Raw genomic sequence first — 20,701 nt, 5'->3', positions numbered from 1 at the left:
TCCAAAATAATTTCTAATGTAACCAAAATACATCCAAGGAAATGCTCAAGATTCAGTGCTTCATAAGAGACTCAATCTACACTGATAGTTTAATAGATCCTCTACCAGAGTGAAGTAAGTACAATCATATTATACAAATGGAAATTCCACTTTCAATCTACCCTTGCAAGCTGTTCTGTCAAAAACAATAAAGCATAAATAAATGTCATTATAGAAACTTCCCACCTAAAAAGATACTCTACTACTGCAACCAGATTCTTCTAATAATGATTGATTTCCTACAAATGGTTTACTAGCTTGCAACAAAATTTAATGAGCTGGCAGGACATATCATTATTGACTTGAACAAGAAACCTTTGCAACAACCAAATTATCTGCCCCTTTGTGATTTAATTTTTGGTTAACCTTTTATTGAGAATGAATTAGTGTTGAACTATTTTTCTGTGAAACATTTGTCATTGCACCTACAGCCACATCTAACCAAGAAGCACTAAAGACTCCAAAAATATCTGCTTATTTATATTTCTATATATCCTAATACTTCAATGGATGCAAAAGCTGAGGTTAGCAGTTAAAAGTCTCAGCCTAATCTTTCTTTTCCTTTGTGTGAAGCTATTACTAAGGTAATAGGACTAGTATGGCCAAACCAAAAGATAATGCCTTGTCAAAATATGATATAAAATATTTATAGAACACCAGTGTCAAATTTCATTCAAGATATTTGAAATGCTGAGCATATTTTACAAAAATGCCTTTCTTTTTTTTTTTTTTTTTTTTTTTTTACAAGAAAGCTTTACACAGAAACATCATGATTCTGGGGCAGAAAACAGGCATTGTGTAGAGTGAAGAAGTGAGTCAACACAAGAAACCTTTTGAAAAATGGAATGTACATTAAGAAGCATTAAGTAAGCCAATACATAAGCATTAAGACCAGTTAATGTTGTGGAAAACACTTATTAAAACTTATATTGAGTGCATAATATGAATTAAAATTATGACAAATAAAATGTATTTACAAAATTATAATAAAAATTTATTGTTATTTACACTGTTATAAATTCTGTGAATACAAAATGTAAACAACATGACATTTTATAGTCTCGCTTGAGAACAACAGGAATATCCTAACAGTGCAACTTTTCAATGTTCTGAGCAGTATAACAAAAGGTTTCTATGACATTAATTAGAAGCTAACTATTACCTGGGGAGGTGAAGCTATATTTAAAGGAGACGTTGTTTTGCCTAAGTAGGAGGATGTTGGCGATGATGATATTGAAGACAGAGATGATGGGGATGCAAGATAATCTGGGTTGAATGTGAACTTCGACCCATCATCCAGAGGGTGCTTGAAATTTGAGGACATGTAGTTTTGGTGATATCCACTGTTAGGAATGACTGAATACTGTGACTCTGAAATCTGTGAATCTTCCATATTGAAAGACGAAATCTGGTTGGAGGTCATCTTGACCTGAATAGAAATACATAAAAATCAAAACTTAATAAATAAGAAAACGATGTATGGCTTTGGTTTTGTAACTTTCAAGTTACAAATATCTCACTCTTACACTTAATAAAGATAGTTTGATACTCAGGTACAAGGTTCTATATTATGTAAAAGAAACTTCACAATTTTTTTACACAAAGCTAACCATAAGTTGTTTTTTTTTCATTGATCTGCATGTAAATTACTTTGTTGAAGTGGGTAGTTGTAAGTTCTTTCAGGTTTGAATGTATATAACTTGGGATGTCTTTGCGTTAGGAAAAAGATTTTAGTAATGAAATGGTATCAAAATACAAGCATATAACTTATAGGTAAAAGGTAGTTAAATAACAACCCAAATTTGTGACTTCTTATGACGTTAAACATCATGATATAGACAAAAAAGATATGTTAGAGGAGGCCAGGGGCTCCATGGGCTGTAATGCCACTGGGATAGATGGATTGTGTTTTAACATTATGATAATAATAATGAGGGAACTAGAGCAAGAAGGGGGTTAAGTCACATTATTATGAAAATTGAGTGAGTTACAAATTTAGTCACCAGGATGCTCCGTGCACCGTCTGACAAGACTTCCCATGTGTTGAAAAGTAGATATTTGTACAAAGTGGTACCCCGACAAACTAGCGCAGATGAAATAGCGCTGACAAAATAGCGCAAAAAAATATTTTTCATTCATTTTGCAAAAAAATACTTCAGATATCATGAATAGAGAAAATTTTTTTTTTAATGTTATCTTATTTGTCAGTCATTTTGCAGGAAATACTTTGAATATCTTAAAATAAAAATATGTAAACATTATGCAAGAATTATAATTAGCTAAAATGAATAATTTCAAAATATATTATTTATTTAAATTCCAAAAGTGCACTTCAAAAACACGCAAATATACTTCCATACTTGCCAGATTTACACACCGTTTAAGAAAAAACAATGGCTGATTTTTGTCAAGGAAAAGAATGTACCATAACAAGAGGAAGGCGGAGGGCGGGGTTTATATTCTTGTCTTGTATGTGCTAGGGAGAGAAGGGAAATTGATTGAGGCCTACAATCCAAATTGACACTCCTTAAATTTGATATCTATGTGATGGTGTTAGACTTAGATGGACAGGGAATAGCAAAATGAATGATTGAATTGGTCAGTCACTGCCAGAGATGAAACAAACATTTGGCGGTATAAGAAATGTGATTGCCACCTTAACTCATCCTGACACACCTAAGTTTGCCAATGTTGTGACAAAAGACGCCATTGTTTGATTAAAGAGAGATGCCGCAGATGAACAAGATTTCTGATTATACTATAACACACATCATCATATAACTAACATTTGAAAGGAGTCACCACATTTCAAAATCATTTTTTTTTAGCAAGTTATGCATTTTAAATAAACATTGCTGAAAAAGTGAGAATGAGGTAAAATGTTAAAGTACTCTCTTTCTCTGCAAATATGGCATACTTTTAGATCTATTAATATTGAAGAAGATAGAAACCTCAACAAAAAATGCTGCCCAGGACCTTCACTTAGTAAAATCAGTACTTTTATACACATCATAAATAAGTATGCGCTATTTTGTCTTGCACTATTTTGTCTGGAAATTTTGAGCTATTTTGTCGGCGCTATTTTGTCAGGTCACCGTACATAGTCCTATTGAAAAAAAAATATTACAGGTGGGGGCTATGTCCATCCACAGCCACATTATGCATGAAACTGCATGGACATGACCACCTTGTTTCACTGAATGTTGTTTACAAAAGGAACACAAGTTACCGGTACCTGTCAAACTACTGCATGGGTTTTAGTCTTATAACATAATATCATTATATAGCATGTTAAGAAGGGGGTCAAGTCAAATCTCTTTCCAATGGACTTGATTCCCTTCTTAGATTGACAGAACAATAAATTATTGAGAACTGCTCCAGATCTCAAAGATAGCACAGTGACAAATTGCCAGTTAAGACTGGAAACACAATAATTTTAGTTCATACCTCACACGAACCAAATACAATAAACATAAAAAAGTTTTTGCCACTTTCCTCAATTAGTGACTTGACCACCTTCTTGATCTAGGCCCTTCCATTTCTCTATCATTCAGTTTCACTGACTATATTAATCCTTTAATATTATAAAATTTAAATGAGAGAACGAGTTGAAAAAGAAATTTAAACCTACCTCTTGAGGAAGAGGTATCCTGGGTGGTATGGGGGACATCAAATGTTGATTTAGGCTATCCACTGTTGAAAATGAAATTGGATGCTGTCTGCTTCCTATTGGGGTTGACAGGTTGTGACTTGAAGGGCTGGCTGTGGATGACAACAGACCATGATAGCTAGTATCTTGCTCCATGTTAAGACCTAATTTAGGTTGACGGTGGCTGTTAGGTGGTGACAAATACTTCCGTTCACCAAATTCAGCACCACTTCCCACATGGCTTTTGCGCCTCAAAGGAGGCGACATGGTTGAGGATACACTAGAAATTTCAGGCTTAGAAAACTGGCCACTGATACATTCCATGCTTCTTGAGAACTCTGACCTCGTGAGACCTTGACATCCGAAAAAGGATCTGTCTAAACTGGGTACATCTAGGTTAGAGGCGGTTTTGTTACTGGAAGTATATGGGCTAAGATGATTGATTTGTTGTGAATGGGATTGTGACCAATGTGCAGTGGCTTGTCGTTGTTGGAAATTATCTAGAGAGAAGTCTACATTAGGAGCTGCCATCAGTGTAGACTGCCTGCTGCCTGCGCCATGAGGATAATTTGTTACCATAGAGACACTACCTCCTGGAAAGTTACCTGCGTTGTTGTTGATATTGTTATAACTTAAGCCGTTGGGACTTGGTGAGCGAAGGTTGTATTTGTTCACTTCTAAACAGGGCTCATCCTCGGCTCCAAAAATAAATTTATTGTCATTCTGCAGTTGGATTTCCTCTATACACTTTTGCAGAAAGTCTTCGGACACAACCAAGTTTGGGACATCTAGCATCCCCACAGTTTGGGCATCAAGGATGAAGCCTTCTTTGAACGTGGCACTGTCGTCGAGGTTGGGTATGACATTTCCCTGCTGCTTGTAGTTGATGTTGTTGTTGTTGTTGGTATACTGGGTGCTGTTCATGATGCTGTTATTGTTCAGGTGCCTGTTACCGTTGTTGTCCCAGAGCTGAGGAGGAGACTGCACTGCATCAACCCTAGGATCATTGTGATGCTTGTAAGAAGAGGGGCTGTTAAGTGAGTTAAATCCAAATGGTGAACTGGGACAAGAGGCAGGATAAGAGGTATGATTAGATGTTGCATGAGGGTGCAAGAGTCCAACACTGCTAGGTAGTGGGGAAAGGGATGAAAGGCGTGCTCCAGAGGGTCTTGATAGGCTGTAGAAATAAGTATAAAGCATTTAAAAAAAATTGCTTTCATAATTTAATGTTGGCATTCAATAAAATAATTTAACTGACCAATATACTATGAAAACAAAATCTCCATAATAATATGCCAGTGGATAAAGCTATTAAGAGACCTTAGATTTGTTAAAAACCATAATACTTGAAAGTCTGGATGAAATACTTAAAACCTTTTCATTTTAAAGAAAACATTATATTTCTATAACTATTTGTTAAAATTTAAACTTGTTACTGCTTGATCTATTAAAAAAAAAAATACAAGCATTTAAAAAAATGTGCCATTGTTTTTTAGCAATATTGTTTATTTTGGCTGGACTCTATGGAGATATCCCTGAGCATAATCTCATTTTCAGAAAACTACACACACAATCTGAATTGCCAAGACTGAGAGAGGGAATAGAATAAAACAGGCAAACAGATAAAATGAATTAGAAGATAATTAGACCCAGAGGCAGTTCATGATGCTCCAGCCCATACAAGAGAAAGCAATGATCATTTCAAGAAAACAATTGGAATGAAAGACAATAAAAGTTTCTTTAAAGAGTTAAATCACATTAATCAATTTGGCAGATCATGGTTTTTTTTTTCCATTACGGATTTCCTCTCGATGGAAAGAAAAAAAAATGTCCACCATTTCAATTGTTTGAAGTTCTTTTTTTTCTTCCCTCTTGTCCAATAAGTTATAAAACAACTTGTAAAGAAACTTTTAAGTATAATAAAGACTATGAAGCATGCTTTTTAAATTTGTTTCTGAGGAGTATTGTTTATTGAAATCAATGTTCATCATTTGTTTTAATCTTTAAAATTAAACCACCAAATTGCTAGGTGTATTGAGATATGGAGGAATATGTAGAACAAACCACACTTGGGTTGCTCTTTTTTTCTTTGAACTGTTTCACTCAATCACTTTTAGATTAAGGATGCGTGGTGGCTGAGCGGTAAAGCTCTTGGCTTCCGAACCAGGGTTTGAATCCTGGTGAAGACTGGGATTTTTAATTTCGGGATCTTTGGGTGCCTCTGAGTCCACCCAGCTGTAATGGGTACCTGACACTAGTTGGGGAAAAGTAAAGGCGGTTGGTCGTTGTGCTGGTCACATAACACCCTCGTTAACCATAGGCCACAGAAACAGATGACCTTTACATCACCTGCCCTATAGACCACAAAGTCAGAAAGGGAAACTTTTTTTTGTACTAATAGATTAAGCTAATCATTTTTTTTACAAGACAGTGCTGTTCTACTGAAAAGCTTCTTAGTGGGTGTCTTAAAAAGAAGCAGGTGCATATTATTCTAAGACTGTTGAAAAAAATTCTTGGCTGGGTACATAAAAAAAAATGAAGGTTCTGACATCTAACCATTTTTTTTTATATTTTTGCCAGTGTTATTTTTAAAGAGCTTAAACTAACTTTAAAAAGAATTAAGAACTACACTGCTGTAAACAAAAAAAAAAATACTTACTGAGAATTTAGTCTGCTGCCATGATCTGAGCTAAAAGTTTCAGCCATGTCCATGTTGCCAGGGTCAGGGAGCTGAGATTCCTCATCCACTATTTTGTTCACAAATGCATCAAAGGCAGCAAACTTATCACTGGAAGAGCTGTTGCCCAAACCGAAAGGGTCAGAGTTCAGAGAGGCCATAATATCTGTTCCATCGTAGCCAGCATTATAGTCCTCCATCTTCTTTGATGATTTGTTTGTAAATGTGTGTGTATACTCCTTCTTGTTTTAGTTACATGCAGATGTGATTGCTATTTATAGTAGAATTTGTACAGTTTCTTTGGTGAACCATATTAGCATCACTGAGAACATGGACATCCTTGTCCATTCTGCTAAAAAAGAATAAAACAGAAACCAAGTGTTACAGAAAGAAACAAGAGCACAAAATAATATTCATCCATTTATGCATAAACATAGTTTTTAACTAAATGTAACTAATGAAATCTAAACAGCATGATGAACAGAAGGTGATGATCTAATCTGAGCAAAGCTTTGTTGAACACTTTGATTGTATACATTTTAATCAAATTTAATTTATTTTTTCCCAACTCCAACAATAGGGCTAGTCAGTCAAACAATTGGCTGTCAACCTATTTTATGAGTAACACAGTTATGCTAGAGTGAAAGCCTCTACTAATTGTATATTACACGCAGTGGCTGAGTGGTTAAGCAATGGGATCCCGAGTTTGAATCTTGGTGAAGACTGGGATTTTGAAATTTGGAATTTTTAAGGCATCTCTCAGTCTTACCAACTCTAATGGGTACCTGACTTTCATTGGGGAAAGTAAAAGCGGTTGGTCGTTGTGCTGCTGGCCACATGACACCTTGCTCGTGAACCTTTGGCCAAAGAAACAGATGACCTTAACATCATCTGCCCCATAGATCGCATGGTCTGAAAGGGCAACTTTAAAAGTATATTAATATGCTTGAACTTCTAACAAAGAGTCAGCTATTGAGAACTAAAAAATAAAAGTGAATTAAAGTCTAGCAGCAGTGAATGATTAATATTTGAAAGGACTGCACAGTGAGTAGTTAGATTGAATATAGATAGAATATAAAACTAACAATGTACCAAGTGCTTTGTTCAATAAATCTCATTTATAAGTTATCAGAAATACAAATAGTGCTACTTAACAAGTTCAGTTGTAGCTACACTTCAGATTTGACTTTCAAACCTTTGTCAAACAACAGCAAAGAGAATTTTTCATTATTGCATAATAGATGCCATAGAATTTGGACTAGGCTTACTCTAATGATAACTATAAATAGGTTAGGTGTCATGTTTCTCATTTGTATTAACATTGATTATTTTTAACATGATATGTGATAGTAAATTTATATACGCTACTAGCACTAGCGTTGTTTAATTAAACAAACCCATCCCGTCCAATAAAGTGAACACATAAAGCCTATGCTGCCTTACTCAAGTTAAAAAACGTGTGATGTAAAGATGAAACACAACGCCCATTGGTCAGACTTGTTGACTGTTTATATAAACGTCCGCCTGCTAAATTTATAATTACCTCAACACTAGCTTGCTACAGCTCGCCCTTCATAGCTCTGTCTTCATCTAAGCTCCATACATTGATCTTAGTCGCTTCATTCAAACTGCGATGGAAGCCTACTATTTCACTTCTACACTCTACAGAGACTCACACACAAATGATCTCTCTAAATATATCTCATTCATAAGCGCCATCCTTTCCCACCGTAATATTTCCCCCTTTTTCCTCAACAGCGAACTTGAATTCTACAAGTTCCCATCCTCTTGTTGGTCCTCCCCAAAATCCCATCCTCTTGTTGGTCCTCCTATCCTCGCCTCTTTTACATCTTCAATCCACATCCTCCTTTCTCTCCAAACAAACAACTCGTTGACAAAAACTGCCGAGGATGGGGCGAGGTTTTGATTGATTCAAGGCGCTCAACTCTAGACCAAGACTGGATTAACTCCAAAAGGAAACTAAGAAAATGTTTTGTTATTTCCCCTTTTTTTATATTGTTAGCATCTAACTGCGTACATTCACATTAAAAGAAAATGTTCCCAGTACGGGGGCAAGTCGACAATGCCTGTGTAATGATGTAGTTTAAGTTAGAGGCATCAGTCTACCAAAGTATGCGGCCCTGCAGATGAACTTTAAAAAGACAGCCAGCTTTATGGCGGTCATTGGTCTCATGCCATTACGAATCGATAAGGAATCAAACGAAAAGAAACCGAAGAAAGTGAGTGGCAGATAGAAGAAAAGCGCAACAATGTCTCCTCGTTACGACCAAATAAATGACCCACATGTTTCGTTCAAAGAGTTTGAGAGCAAAAACTGAGATGGAAGAGAGAGGGAAAAAAAAAAGGTTATCTCATTTATGGATCTCTCTCCACCCCTCCATTTTTTTTTCTCCTTTCGTATCGATCGTAGGAGACATTTTCTCTTCTGACATGACTAAGTGAAGAGACAAACCAGGAATGAGAGGATTTGCCATCTCTTCGTTTCCTCAATGTCCTTCTCAACACACACAGACACAAGACCTATCTGTAGATGTACACAGTCTTAGTTCACAGACACTGCGATCTCCCTAATTACTAGGCCAAGGAGCGTGACAACTACTGACAACAGATTATAATATTTGGGGCTCCTGTGAGGCTTGCTTGTCACATCCTGTAAAAGTTATAAAATTACTGTATTTATTGACCTAAACTTCCTAAAGATTGTACTCTCTGCATAGTTTTCCTGCCACTTTCATTTCTTGATATGCGTTGTAACAATGCTTAATATAAAGCTTTAAAAGATACGGAATCATAATTACTCTCTATAGTACACGTTTAGGATAGTGGCAGCATAGATTATTCAAAGAGGCTTATGTGTATTGGTAAAGCTTAGGCTAGGTTGACTGGCGTTTCTAGCAACGTTTAGCCTAACACTAAACCCAATGTGCCCAGCCAGTCAGATGGTCACTTACTACATTTAGCTGAGCCACAAAGAAAGTGTAAGCTAATAAGACTTGTTAAAAAAAAGAATTATATACGATCTACGGAGCCTAAAAATAAAAAGTCTTGACAAGACGCAAGATATTTTGTAGAACTTTTAATTTTTTTACATCTTTAAAATGCTTTTGTATAGCTAACCTTTCATGCTTATAGCGTGCGCAATGAGCCAATGTCTTGGGGGGGGGGGGAGTAATCTAGGAGGTGTCCGTGCTGCCTTTAGGCGCTTAGCAAACACAACTCAGCTGGAGTGGGGTTCGAGCTCTAGCTCCTATGAGCCACACACCCCACACTACAGGGGTCAAAGAGAACATTCGGGGTAAGTCATTCATTGTGTCTCATTGCACTACTTTCCCAGTGCTTCTATTACTTCAATTGATTTCTAGTGTGCCTTTGTACCTAACCCTATTCTATGTGATCATTTATTCTATGATTCAAGTTTAGGATATTCAATTATTCACTTTTCTAAACTGGTTATGTATGCATTGAATTCTATTCACGGATCCCTGGCAACGCTTAGGCCACTAGATTTCTATCTAGAATAAAAACCGCACCAGCAGTTACAGACCTCAATACGTTTTGTCTCTATTTATTTCTATCACATTTAATGTTGCTTTTTTTTCCCCCAATGCACAAGGACTAATCATGGAACACAGAAAACAAAATCATTTCAAAGTGCTTCAAGTACAGAAAAAAAAAGTGTACGATAAAAAGACATAAAGTTAAAAAGAAATGAGATGGACGTCGTAGAGAGATCTCTCGGGCGGGTTGGCAGCGAATTAATCATTTTTTAAAAGTCAATAAAACAAACTAGAGTCAGATTTTGGAATAAAGTTACGGCAGAAAAAAAAAAGCTGACCGAATCACCGTCTTTCCATGTTTATACCCATGCACTTGTGTAGAACTCTCTGGAACACTGAATCCATACATCTGTATCTATAAAACACTCAGTTCAACTTCGATCAGTTCGACCCAACGGAATATTTTCGCCTCGCCTGTGACACATGCTGTGTTGAAGCACTCACGTTATGTACACCAACTTCTAAAGCTGTCTTTTGCCGCGGATCAATTTTTACTTAACAGCGTCTAGCTCAGCTGTTCCGATTCATTTATTTATTTACCCCCCCCCCCTTTTTTTTTTCAAACTAAGGCTTCACTATCGATTAGGGACGACCCCTCTCTCCCCACAATTCTATGTTCACAGTCCTTCGCCTTGCTCTCAATACATGTCATATCACAGAAGTTTGAGGTATTGATTGTTTCTCCACCCACCCACCCCTTCCGATAATTAGTTGTATAAACTGGTATCGTTGATGCTAGCATTAATAGCGGTGGTTTGTCACAGCGATATACTTGCTTGTTTCTGTGTGGGAATAGATAAGTAAAAGTAGGTGTATGTTTGAAGAGAGCGTGTACTCCATTCACTGTCTCAGAGTCTGCAGGTTTGATATATGTCTGGGAATGATCAGTGCCAGTTTTAGCATTCATGCTTAAGAGATTTGATATGGTCCCCATTACATGCCTAATACTTAATCCATAGACTATCGATTAAGTTACTTCCCTACATACTAATTAATTAAAGGACTTCCAAACTCAAAATAAACAGGAATTAAATATTTAATGCAGACATGGAATCTTACTACTTGCTTTCTGAGTTCAAAGAAAACCCAGTTTGTATTTCAGGTCAATTTAAATCAAAGAACTGGGGCGGAAAGCATGTTTCCAAATAGAAGAGCTCACAGTGACTAGTCACAACATCAAGAAGGCAGCAGCCCACTAAATGCCATTGTAGGGATCCATGTCATGGATGGAGCACCATTCCTCAAATAACATGTTATTCTCCAGCAATGACTAGTCATTACCTTTCACGGCAGGCGTGGAGCGTGGAGGTATACCCTCATTATGTCTTCCTATTTCACACCGCGGAGGTCACCCCGGCACACTTTTCTAGGTCAATGAGCAGCCGTCCCTAGGCTGGCATGGACTGGATCGATCGCAAGTAAAAGCGCGTTCCGGAGGTGTGGTCACTAATTGACCTAAACTAGTGGGGTATAAAAGCACAAGGGGGCATTGGCCGTGCGCGCATGTTTTGTCGCAACCGAACTCGATGTTATTGTTATTTGGCACCCATTCTGAATGTTATCGGGTTTAAAACTAAGTCAGTGTTGAGGTGTTGACGACAGAGAAGAACGTCCATATCCCCATCACACTAAGGCTTCCATAATCTATACACATGGATAAAGCGGTCATTGCACTAGCATGTATTTATTTTTAGACGATGCTGAATGCATCAAGTCATTCATTGTCATTTCCAATTTGATTTTAATTATTCAAGTGTTGGAGCACCTTTTCTATCTTAAACAAGTAACTCCTTTTAGCCTAGCTCTAAGTCTCTACTGTAACTCCTCTACACTCAACCAATAATTGTTTACATCTACTTGATAGACTGATTATGTTTTTTTTTTTTTTTATGAATTGCGTAATTTATTTTTCGGTGTTTATTTTTAATTTTGCTATTTCATTTGAGGCCCACCAAATTCACCTTGCCAAAGGGCCTCCAATTACCTAAGGCCAGCTCTGCTTTTCCTTACATTTTCAATTTTACTTTTCATATGATTGAAAACAAAAAAAGGACCAGTATGTTATAACCAACTTTGCTAACCGGCCATACAACAAATGGTCCAACATAAGTAATCAGGCTAGATCTTGATCTATAAATAAATTCTAAATGAATCGAAACTAAAATGGTCGACAATGGTGTACTTCATAACGTAAACAAACAAATAAAACACATTCTGAGGACTCAAACTTTCAATGAAGTGGTTTCTGAAATTTGAAGCACAAGTTTAGGAGCGAAATTTCACTTCGCTAGCGCAACTCCTAACGACAAGTGATTCCAATGTCTAACCATGAGCTACAAAATGGTAGGAGCACGAAAACTATGGAGTTTGTAGTTTTAGCGAAGGTCAAGGTTACGGTAGCAAGAAAACGTATTAAAAAGACCTTCCCCCCCATGTGTGCAGCTTAGAATGTGTCCATATATTCTGGCAAGTGTTTTGGTATCATAGTTTGGGCCTGTTATTTCTTTAAACCATCCAAGCAATATTAGAGTAATCCTTTTTATTCCATACACTTGAAGACATTTTTTTTCTATCTAAAAAGGTGTTCTATTATGTTCCTAAAGTTATCCAAGAAAAACGTGACGGTGCAATGCAATCTAACATCATCACAGTTATGCACCCATCTAAATGACACGATCAAATACCCGATTCCTTCTCCATTTGCGACAATAATCGGCAACAATCTTATATTCGCAGCATCTTTTGCAGGCCAATATACTTGACAGAATGCATGTTGTAGCAAGTTAAACTCAGAGAGTTTATATTATAATACATAAGGATGGCAACAGAATGGTTTGAAGACATCGCCTCGCAGCAACAAGATTAATTGGCAATGTGCATTTATTTCGAGAAGACGTCTCCAGAAGCTTCTAGAAATCTATAGCGCGAGACTGAAGAAACCTGCATCTGTACTGCAATCAATAGAACACTGTCGTGATAATCGGTTGAAACAGTTGTTTGGTTTCGATTTCTAGCAAGCTTTTGAAAAGAATGCACAATCAGCTGAAACAGGAAGATAGTCCCTTGTTTTTCTCGTCACAAAGATTTGTCGTGTTTTGACTTCATAGTGCGTCCAACGGAAACAATAGAGTTTGTTTTAAAACAAGTAACCAACTAACAAGGAACTCAGTTTATACACAAGGCTGATATTTGGGTTAACACATCAAGAGATCACCTTAATAATAAGCGAAGGAAGTGTTTCAGTACAAGTTGAACGCAGACACGTGAATGACTTGTCTGAAGTAGGCCAGAAACTAGTTCCCTGTCTTTAGACTGAGTGAATGAGAACAAATAGTGTTGATATTTTGATATAAGTCAGTGTAATGTCTCCGTATAATTTTTCCTTCACAAGTGTGGACTGGTTTTCAAGTTGGTATTCTTAAGTAATCCCCATTTTATTTCCATTTTTTCTTTGTAGGTCAGATCGAAGACTGTAATCGAAAATAATTTAAGCATCTGAGCAAAGCTGATAGTCTATCGCAAACCTTCTCACGTATGCACATCACGGTTCTTAAACAAAATATTAGTTTCATTCATTTCATTACTTCTTAGAAAACAAATACTGCAGATTTCACATAGGACCTACAGATCAATCCACTTGGCATGAGATTGTGTGCACTGTATCTAGCTTTCATTGAAGGGAATTGTAGACGGCAAGAACAAAAGACGGCAAAGAAACTCGATTACAAATCAAATACTTTGGCCATGTCTTCCCATTAAAAAGTGTAACTATTAAAAATAAAGTTTCGATTCACTGCAGTGACATAGAAAATGAGCTAGTGAACATCTACCCGGAGAATGAAAAGCTTCAGACACAACCAAACAATGTTTCATAAATCACAGCCGCATAAGTCAAATTTTGTTTGTGGGATTCCACACACATATATATTTGAAGAAATATATAGTGAAAGAAAGGTTCAGTTCATGAAAATCTGTCGAAAAGACTCGTTCCCGTAGTGGTTAGCAACACAGAAGGGCGCTGAGTAAAATTTTTGTCGTCAATAGAATTCAAAGTTGGTTTAGAGTTGAATAATTTTAAGCGCAGTGATTACATATTACATAAACAAATGACATTTTCAATTTTCACACACATTCTCACACAATTATATGTATATCTTTAAATATTAAGTATAATTTTTGACAAACGACACTTGTAAATGAAATATTTACACTAACTTTTATGTGAATATTCTATGTAAGTTTTGTGTTTAAAAAAACAACAACAGTACAGTCAATGAAATGTCAAGGAATTCTTTTGTGCTAAGAATAGACTGAAGATGCTATGTTTGAGTAGAGTCGCTATATTTGACTAGAACAGAAACACTGACACAACACCCTCCCCCTTCCAGCAAGGTTCCGTTTTGTTGAAATGTCTTCAAGCCCTAAGGCTAATATACAGACCCGCCACTGAAAGTGACATCTAAAAACAAAACAAAACTCCTAAGATGGAATGCTGGGATATTTTCTTTGGGGGAGGGGGTGGGTTGAACGAATGTAATGGCAAGTAAAAAAAAAAAGTCTTGTTGTGCTAAATGTTGATGTGAGTAGTACGAGGACACAGCTTGAGATTCAAGCAAGTGATGGGTCCTTTATCGATTACTGGTAGGACCTGAGTCTGATCCAATAATGAATAGATTAACGCCTGAGACTCCCAGTAACACACAGTCCCTTTTCATAGAGGTAATGAACTTACTATTACTCCCCCGTTCCTCCAGTTTTTTTTCTTGGCTCTGTGAGCCCTCAGCAATGCATGAAAGGACAACGCGACCAATCTAAGGTTTTACGCTGAAATGCACGAGACACCATGGTCACAACTAATTCCCAATTAATACGCAGGATTCATTTCGCCTTCACAAGTACTCTCCACCCACATCGTCCCCATACATCTTACTGACACTGGAAAGAAGAAGAAAAAGTATAACCGAAGCAAGAATTAGTGAACGAATTTTTTTTTTATTTCTTCTCTCCCTCTTTGTCATCAATCTCTAGAGTCTTTTCCATCAATTTATCAACTTCTTTCTTCATTCTTTCTCTCTACAAAAATTATAGAGTTCTTTTAATAACTTTCCAAATACATGATAGAGATAGACAACACGCAAATATAATTCCAGCTCTAAAAGTGTTATTAACTAATTGTAAAGACTTTCTCTGAAAGCAGCTTCTAATGTAAACAACAACATGGCTACTTAGACATCTTTCTTCTCTGCCTTTGTTTCCACATATGTCTCTGCATCCCTTGTGTCAACACCCTCCCTCGTTTATTTCATTCTGTCACTGGAGACCAAATTACTACTGATGTATTTATAGCACGCAACACTGTCATTCTTTATAATCAGTGGTTCTCAAATAGTGGTTTATTGACAGCTCTGCAAACCTTAAATGACCCTGGGCCACACGGAGATTTTTAGTATCACTACCACAACTGTTCATTAATCGCATTAATCCTATTATTTTAGTATGTTACTTATATAAACTGTACTGGTCAACAACAGAATGAAAGTATATTTTGATGGGCACCAGCGTTTTAGAATCGTTCTTTTCCCTCGAGTGACTTTTAAAAAAAAAATAGTTCCTGAAAAACAAACATCCAAATAGCTGAAAGAAAAACGAACTAGCAAAATAAAACAAAATAATTCTAACATTAAAAGGAACCATTTTTTTTTAAACTTTAAAAGTGATAAATCAGAGATGAAAACAGAATATTACTTGTCATATGTGTTGACATTTATAAGGGCTTTTCCAGTATGTACTGCAATTATTAAAAAAAAAAAAAAAGATAATTATATCATTTCTCCACTTGAGTTGTTACTTGAGTAAATATTTTTTGTCGAACAGCCTTAAAAAAAATCTTTGTAGGAATGTTTCAGATAGATGGACCTAAAGTCCGCCGAGTTCGAACTATGCAACTCTTAAACTGGGATTGGAAAAGTCCAATAAGAGTATCGCCATATCGATCTCACTTTATTTCTCAAATATATTCACCCGCCCAAAGATATCCATGGCACTGATGGAATTTCCTCATGAAAACTGGTGGGACTCGTTTTTCCCTCGCAGCGTCACAACTTCCGGAACGCTCCACTAAGCTCGTGCCAACTACTTGCTTTTCTTTTTGAATCCCCGGGAAAGGTCTGCGCTATGTTGTTTGCTGGTAAACCGTGTTAAAAAAGAACTATCGATTTTAAAGGAATCATTTCGCATGCAAAACTATTGAAAGCGGCATTACTACAAACAAGTAAACTTACATTTAAAGTGGGTCAGGATTACATCGATCGTCAGTTCTGATTACAGAGCTGCATGTCAATAGAACTGAAGCAGTAGACATGAAAAAAAAAAGAAGGAGGGTAAGGGAGAAGCATCACTAATGTAAATAGCCTAGGGAGGGGGTCAACGCTGAATGGACACACAACTTCTTTTAGTGTAAGTAGCACTATATGTCAATAAACAAAATGTGACTGACATACACAGAGGGTATGCTAAATGAAGCAGCAAAGGTTTTATTTTTTTTTTTGGTATTCAGACAAAGTAAAAACATTATTCATAGTGTTCTGTTGACACAAATGGGCCGAGAGCAAAAGAAACCTTTGTCCATCCAAACATAGACACACAATTTGATTGTAGACGGAATGAGCCTTTTTGTTTTAAATACCACCTATAATGTGTACAGGCTGGGTTTGCCATTTTTATACTGAGATAAGACACACAAGCGATAGTCTTTTAACTTAAATGTAAAAACTGAAGACAAGTAACGTAATGAGTATTAACTCTTTCTCTCCTAACTGACGATACCAGCGTTGATTCTACCAGAATGTGGTAAATAATTACGGAGAGAAAGAGTTAAATGATTTGACAAAGAATACACTAGAGGAGTACATCTGTAGACAGCCCTGTGACCCCCATAACAACCTCGTCCTGTTACCAAGTCAGCTGCTCATTATGTCTGAATCAGACACTGCTGGCAGTTCAAATTGTTTGTGTGGCGGGGTTCGATGTCGTTCCGTGTCCACAAACTAGTCTATGATTGGCCAACAATGTTATTGTGCAATCTCGGAACCTGGAGTTAAATGACGTGGTTGTCAAGGTTACGGTAAAACACGACACTCAGGCGGCATGAGCAGTTAGCTTGAAATTAAGGTAACTTTAGAGTGAAACTGTGTCATGCTTCCCAATATAGGGGAATTGCAACGCTAGTGAAATAAGATCATCGCCACACTCACACTTAATACTAAGAGCATATAACTTTCACCCTTTTTTTTTTTTAGTTGGAACTCTGAAGAAATTTAATGAAACAAAACATGCAGGTCATAGAAAATCATAGAAAATTCCCCATGTCTTGACAGAAAATCGGGAATGTAAATATTCTGTTTGTAAGTTGAACGAAAGAGATAATTCCTGTGATATAAGAGGACAAAACAATATCTAGCACAATGACATTTACTTTCATCAGATAGCCTCATAGTTTGATAAAGAAATACTTTCACGGCTCCACTAGAATTTGAGCCTAGGACATACGCTACACTTCTTAACCCTCTTGGGGTATATGTCACTCCATTGTCCAAAGCATTGCCAAAAGAAATAAAAAAAGCTACTATATATTTACACAAACTTTCATTTTCAGGCGCCTCTTTCTATGTTCACTCCATCCTCTGATATTTTCACACGAAGTGTATCCAACAAGATGCCGTATAATGTTTATACCAGGCCAAGTAATGAGCTGTGACCGATTATATCCATCCTGCCAGCCCCAGTAGCCTTGTCTATTTCGATAGAGTCTCTCGTTAGAACGTATCGAACGTATCAGCGCGTCAGGTATCAGGAGCTTTCATCGATTCCCGCATTTATCGCTTCATTTCTGTGACTAAACTTGGCAGGTCTCGAGAATTCGGTTTTACGACTCAAGAAGCATCCGGCTATTTCAAAGGGATGCTACGTTAGAGGGCTTCTCAAAGGTGAAGAGAACTAGAGCATGGATTTAAAAGTTTTGGAGAAATAAACACCACAATGGTCACGTACAGTTAGGAATTAGGATTTCCATTCGTTTGAACAGTGTTTACATTTTACACTATAGAATCAGTAGAGCTATGAACAATAGCTCCATGTGTATTGAGATCTGCTAAATGCGGGAAGAATAAGGGTGATAAACTTGTATAACAATGATGTATTCGGGAGAAAGGATTTAATCCGATACTCAACTAAATCTAGAAGCCAGTGAGTAATATGTATATTGAGTATAAAAGCCTTCTGGGATATAGATAAACACGACTAAAATGAGGGTTTCAATCACTGGTGTAGCATTGCTTTTGTCATTGTCAGGCGCTGGCGTTGTATGGCCAATATCATTAACAACCTTTTTCTTTGAAGACAGAAGCTTAGTCTTAGTTGCATGCTCGTGTATCAAGTAAATCCCTGTGGACTTAGTGAGTTGGTTAAATCGATACATCAAGCACCTAATGGCGATCCATTGGGCCCAGAGTGTGAGATCTACGCTAATCCGACGAACACTTTCACATACAGAGGCAATTACAAACTGTGCTTTGAATGGACTGGGAGCAGAGCACATGTCAACACAAAGCACACTAGCACCAAGCTAAAAAAAAACCTCACATATACACCAGGCCTATGTACACATCTTACACCAGATAATGGATACCTTTGTATCTGGCTAAATAAAGCCTCCCATGTTTGAAACTTTACATACACTTTTTTAATATGCGCAACATTAGAATTATTGATAACATATGTTGGCAGTGGTGTAGCTAGGGTGTAGGGAGGGGGGTTACAAATTCGAAAGTCCCCCCAGGACCCCACTTGAGGGGGTTCCCCAAAATGAATGTCCTAATATTTTTTTTACATAAATATTAAGCCACTGACAAAAAATCTTGCTATTCGCGTTAAGTCAAAAATACTAGACATCATTGATCTAGAATCTAGATGATATTATAGATGCCTTTGCTGTACAGGAAGCAACAATCATAGGGGTATCTCTCTCCTCATCATAGTTGGCAAAATCTTTGCTAGAGTGGCACTATCCAGGCTGCAAGTGATAGCTTCTAGAGTCTACCCAGAGTCTCAGTGTGGATTCAAGAGTGGTAGATCCACCATAGACATGATATCCTCTCTACGACAACTGCAGGAGAAATTCAGAGAGAGACAGACCCCTTTACATCGTATCTGCTGCTTGCCAGAAGTTCGGCTTAAATATTAGTTAAAGCAAGACTAAGATACTAGTTCAGAACACAAATACTGCATTTCAAGTAAACATTAATGGCCAACCACTAGAAATTGTTGATCACTTTGCTAACTTGGCTCCATCATATCCAACAATGCTCTACTGGACAAAGACATTAACAACAGGATGGCCAAAGCAATGGGCACCATGTCACGGTTGCAGAAAAGAGTGTGGGACAACATAGTGCTGACTAACAATACTAAAGCCTTAGTCTACGGACCTGTGTGATGAGCACTTTGCTATACGGAAGTGAAACATGGTCAACCTACTCATGGCAGGAAAAAAAACTGAATGTCTTCCACCTCCGATGCCTAAGGCGGATCTTTAAAATAAGGTGGCAAGATAAAATAACCAATGGGGAAGTGCTACGAAGAGCAGGGTGACAGGACATCAGCTCTGTTATCAGCAGCAGACACCTTGGCTGGCTTGGCCACGTTCGTAGAATGCCAGTAGGTCAACTTCCACAACACTGTATGGTGATCTAATAGAAGGCAGGAAAGCCGCTGGTCGCCCACTTTTACGGTATACGGATGTATGCAAACGCGACATGAAGCTCTAGCAGCTGGGAAAAAGTGGCACATAGAGAGAGAGCATAAAGGAAGGGTCTCGGTTTGCAGATGCCATACACAACAGGAGCAGAAAGAAGGATAAAAATGCAACGGCGCCTGGTGATTACATATGTCCAACCTGCGACCGCAGCTGTGTATCAAGGATTGGCCTCTTTAGCCACAGAATAAGTCGCAAAGGGGAAAGGATCGTCTCTCGAGACGTAAAATGCCACAGACAGGAAGCACCATGTGAAGCACAACATGAATTGAGATTTGTCACTTGTGCATTATCTCGCCAATAAGCAAGGTTATTATACATTAAAAGAGTCTTAATGATTATTTTTTTGTTTATTTTACTGATAAATAATGTATCAATTGGAATTAACACTTATATATTTATTAAGTACATTATCTCATCTCATGATGTCAAATATCAAAATGCAGGAGCCCTTGAAAAGTTCAAGTCCCAGGGGCCCTCAAATGCCTAGCTACCTAAGCCATTGTATGTTGGTGCAATATTATGTTCTTATTGAAATAAAAATGTCAACAAAATCGTAAAAAAAAAAGGTTTTAAAATCTGTTTAATGTCAATGTAAAGGTGCTTCAATGATTCCCTCTGTTACTCAAAAGGTGAACATGCCCGATACTACTCTACAATTTACTAGACCGACTGAACTAAAATCTTGAGATCAAAGTTAATGCTTTATTTTTTAATGCTATTCCCTAAAAGTCTTAAATAATAAATAAATTCAAATAATTAACTATTTTACGAAATCAATAAACTATTGAACATATAAAAGAAATCTTGTATGTTAAAGGTAATGCAATATGATTTCAAAGTTTTTAGTTTGTAACAATTGCCCATCGCCTTGACTCTAAATATTAGAATTAAACTAGTCACACACAAATGGCTAACATTTCAAACAGATGGACGAGATGGACCGC

The 20,701-nt window shown here is 37.1% G+C and overlaps 1 protein-coding gene across 6 annotated transcripts in view; it reads right to left on the bottom strand.

Moving 5' to 3' along the window:
* LOC106067474 (uncharacterized) overlaps nt 1–20,701 on the bottom strand; it is a 52,942-nt gene that overhangs the window by 17,427 nt on the left and 14,814 nt on the right. For 3 of the 6 annotated variants that reach the window (XM_013226655.2, XM_013226654.2, XM_013226653.2), the window contains exons 3-5: nt 6,348–6,717; nt 3,671–4,865; nt 1,202–1,468 (exon numbers count right to left, since the gene is read on the bottom strand). In XM_013226655.2, the coding sequence (XP_013082109.2) occupies nt 1,202–1,468; nt 3,671–4,865; nt 6,348–6,565 (1,680 nt within the window). In that variant the 5' untranslated portion in view covers nt 6,566–6,717. The remainder of the gene's footprint in view (nt 1–1,201; nt 1,469–3,670; nt 4,866–6,347; nt 6,718–20,701) is intronic. The other 3 variants (XM_056003691.1, XM_056003690.1, XM_013226656.2) reach the window with 1 other exon arrangement.

This window comes from Biomphalaria glabrata, chromosome 11, assembly GCF_947242115.1.
Source record: "Biomphalaria glabrata chromosome 11, xgBioGlab47.1, whole genome shotgun sequence".
In the NCBI taxonomy this organism is placed as follows: domain Eukaryota; kingdom Metazoa; phylum Mollusca; class Gastropoda; family Planorbidae; genus Biomphalaria; species Biomphalaria glabrata.
Note: the sequence above shows the minus strand (reverse complement) of the source record. Positions and strands in the feature narration are given on the sequence as shown.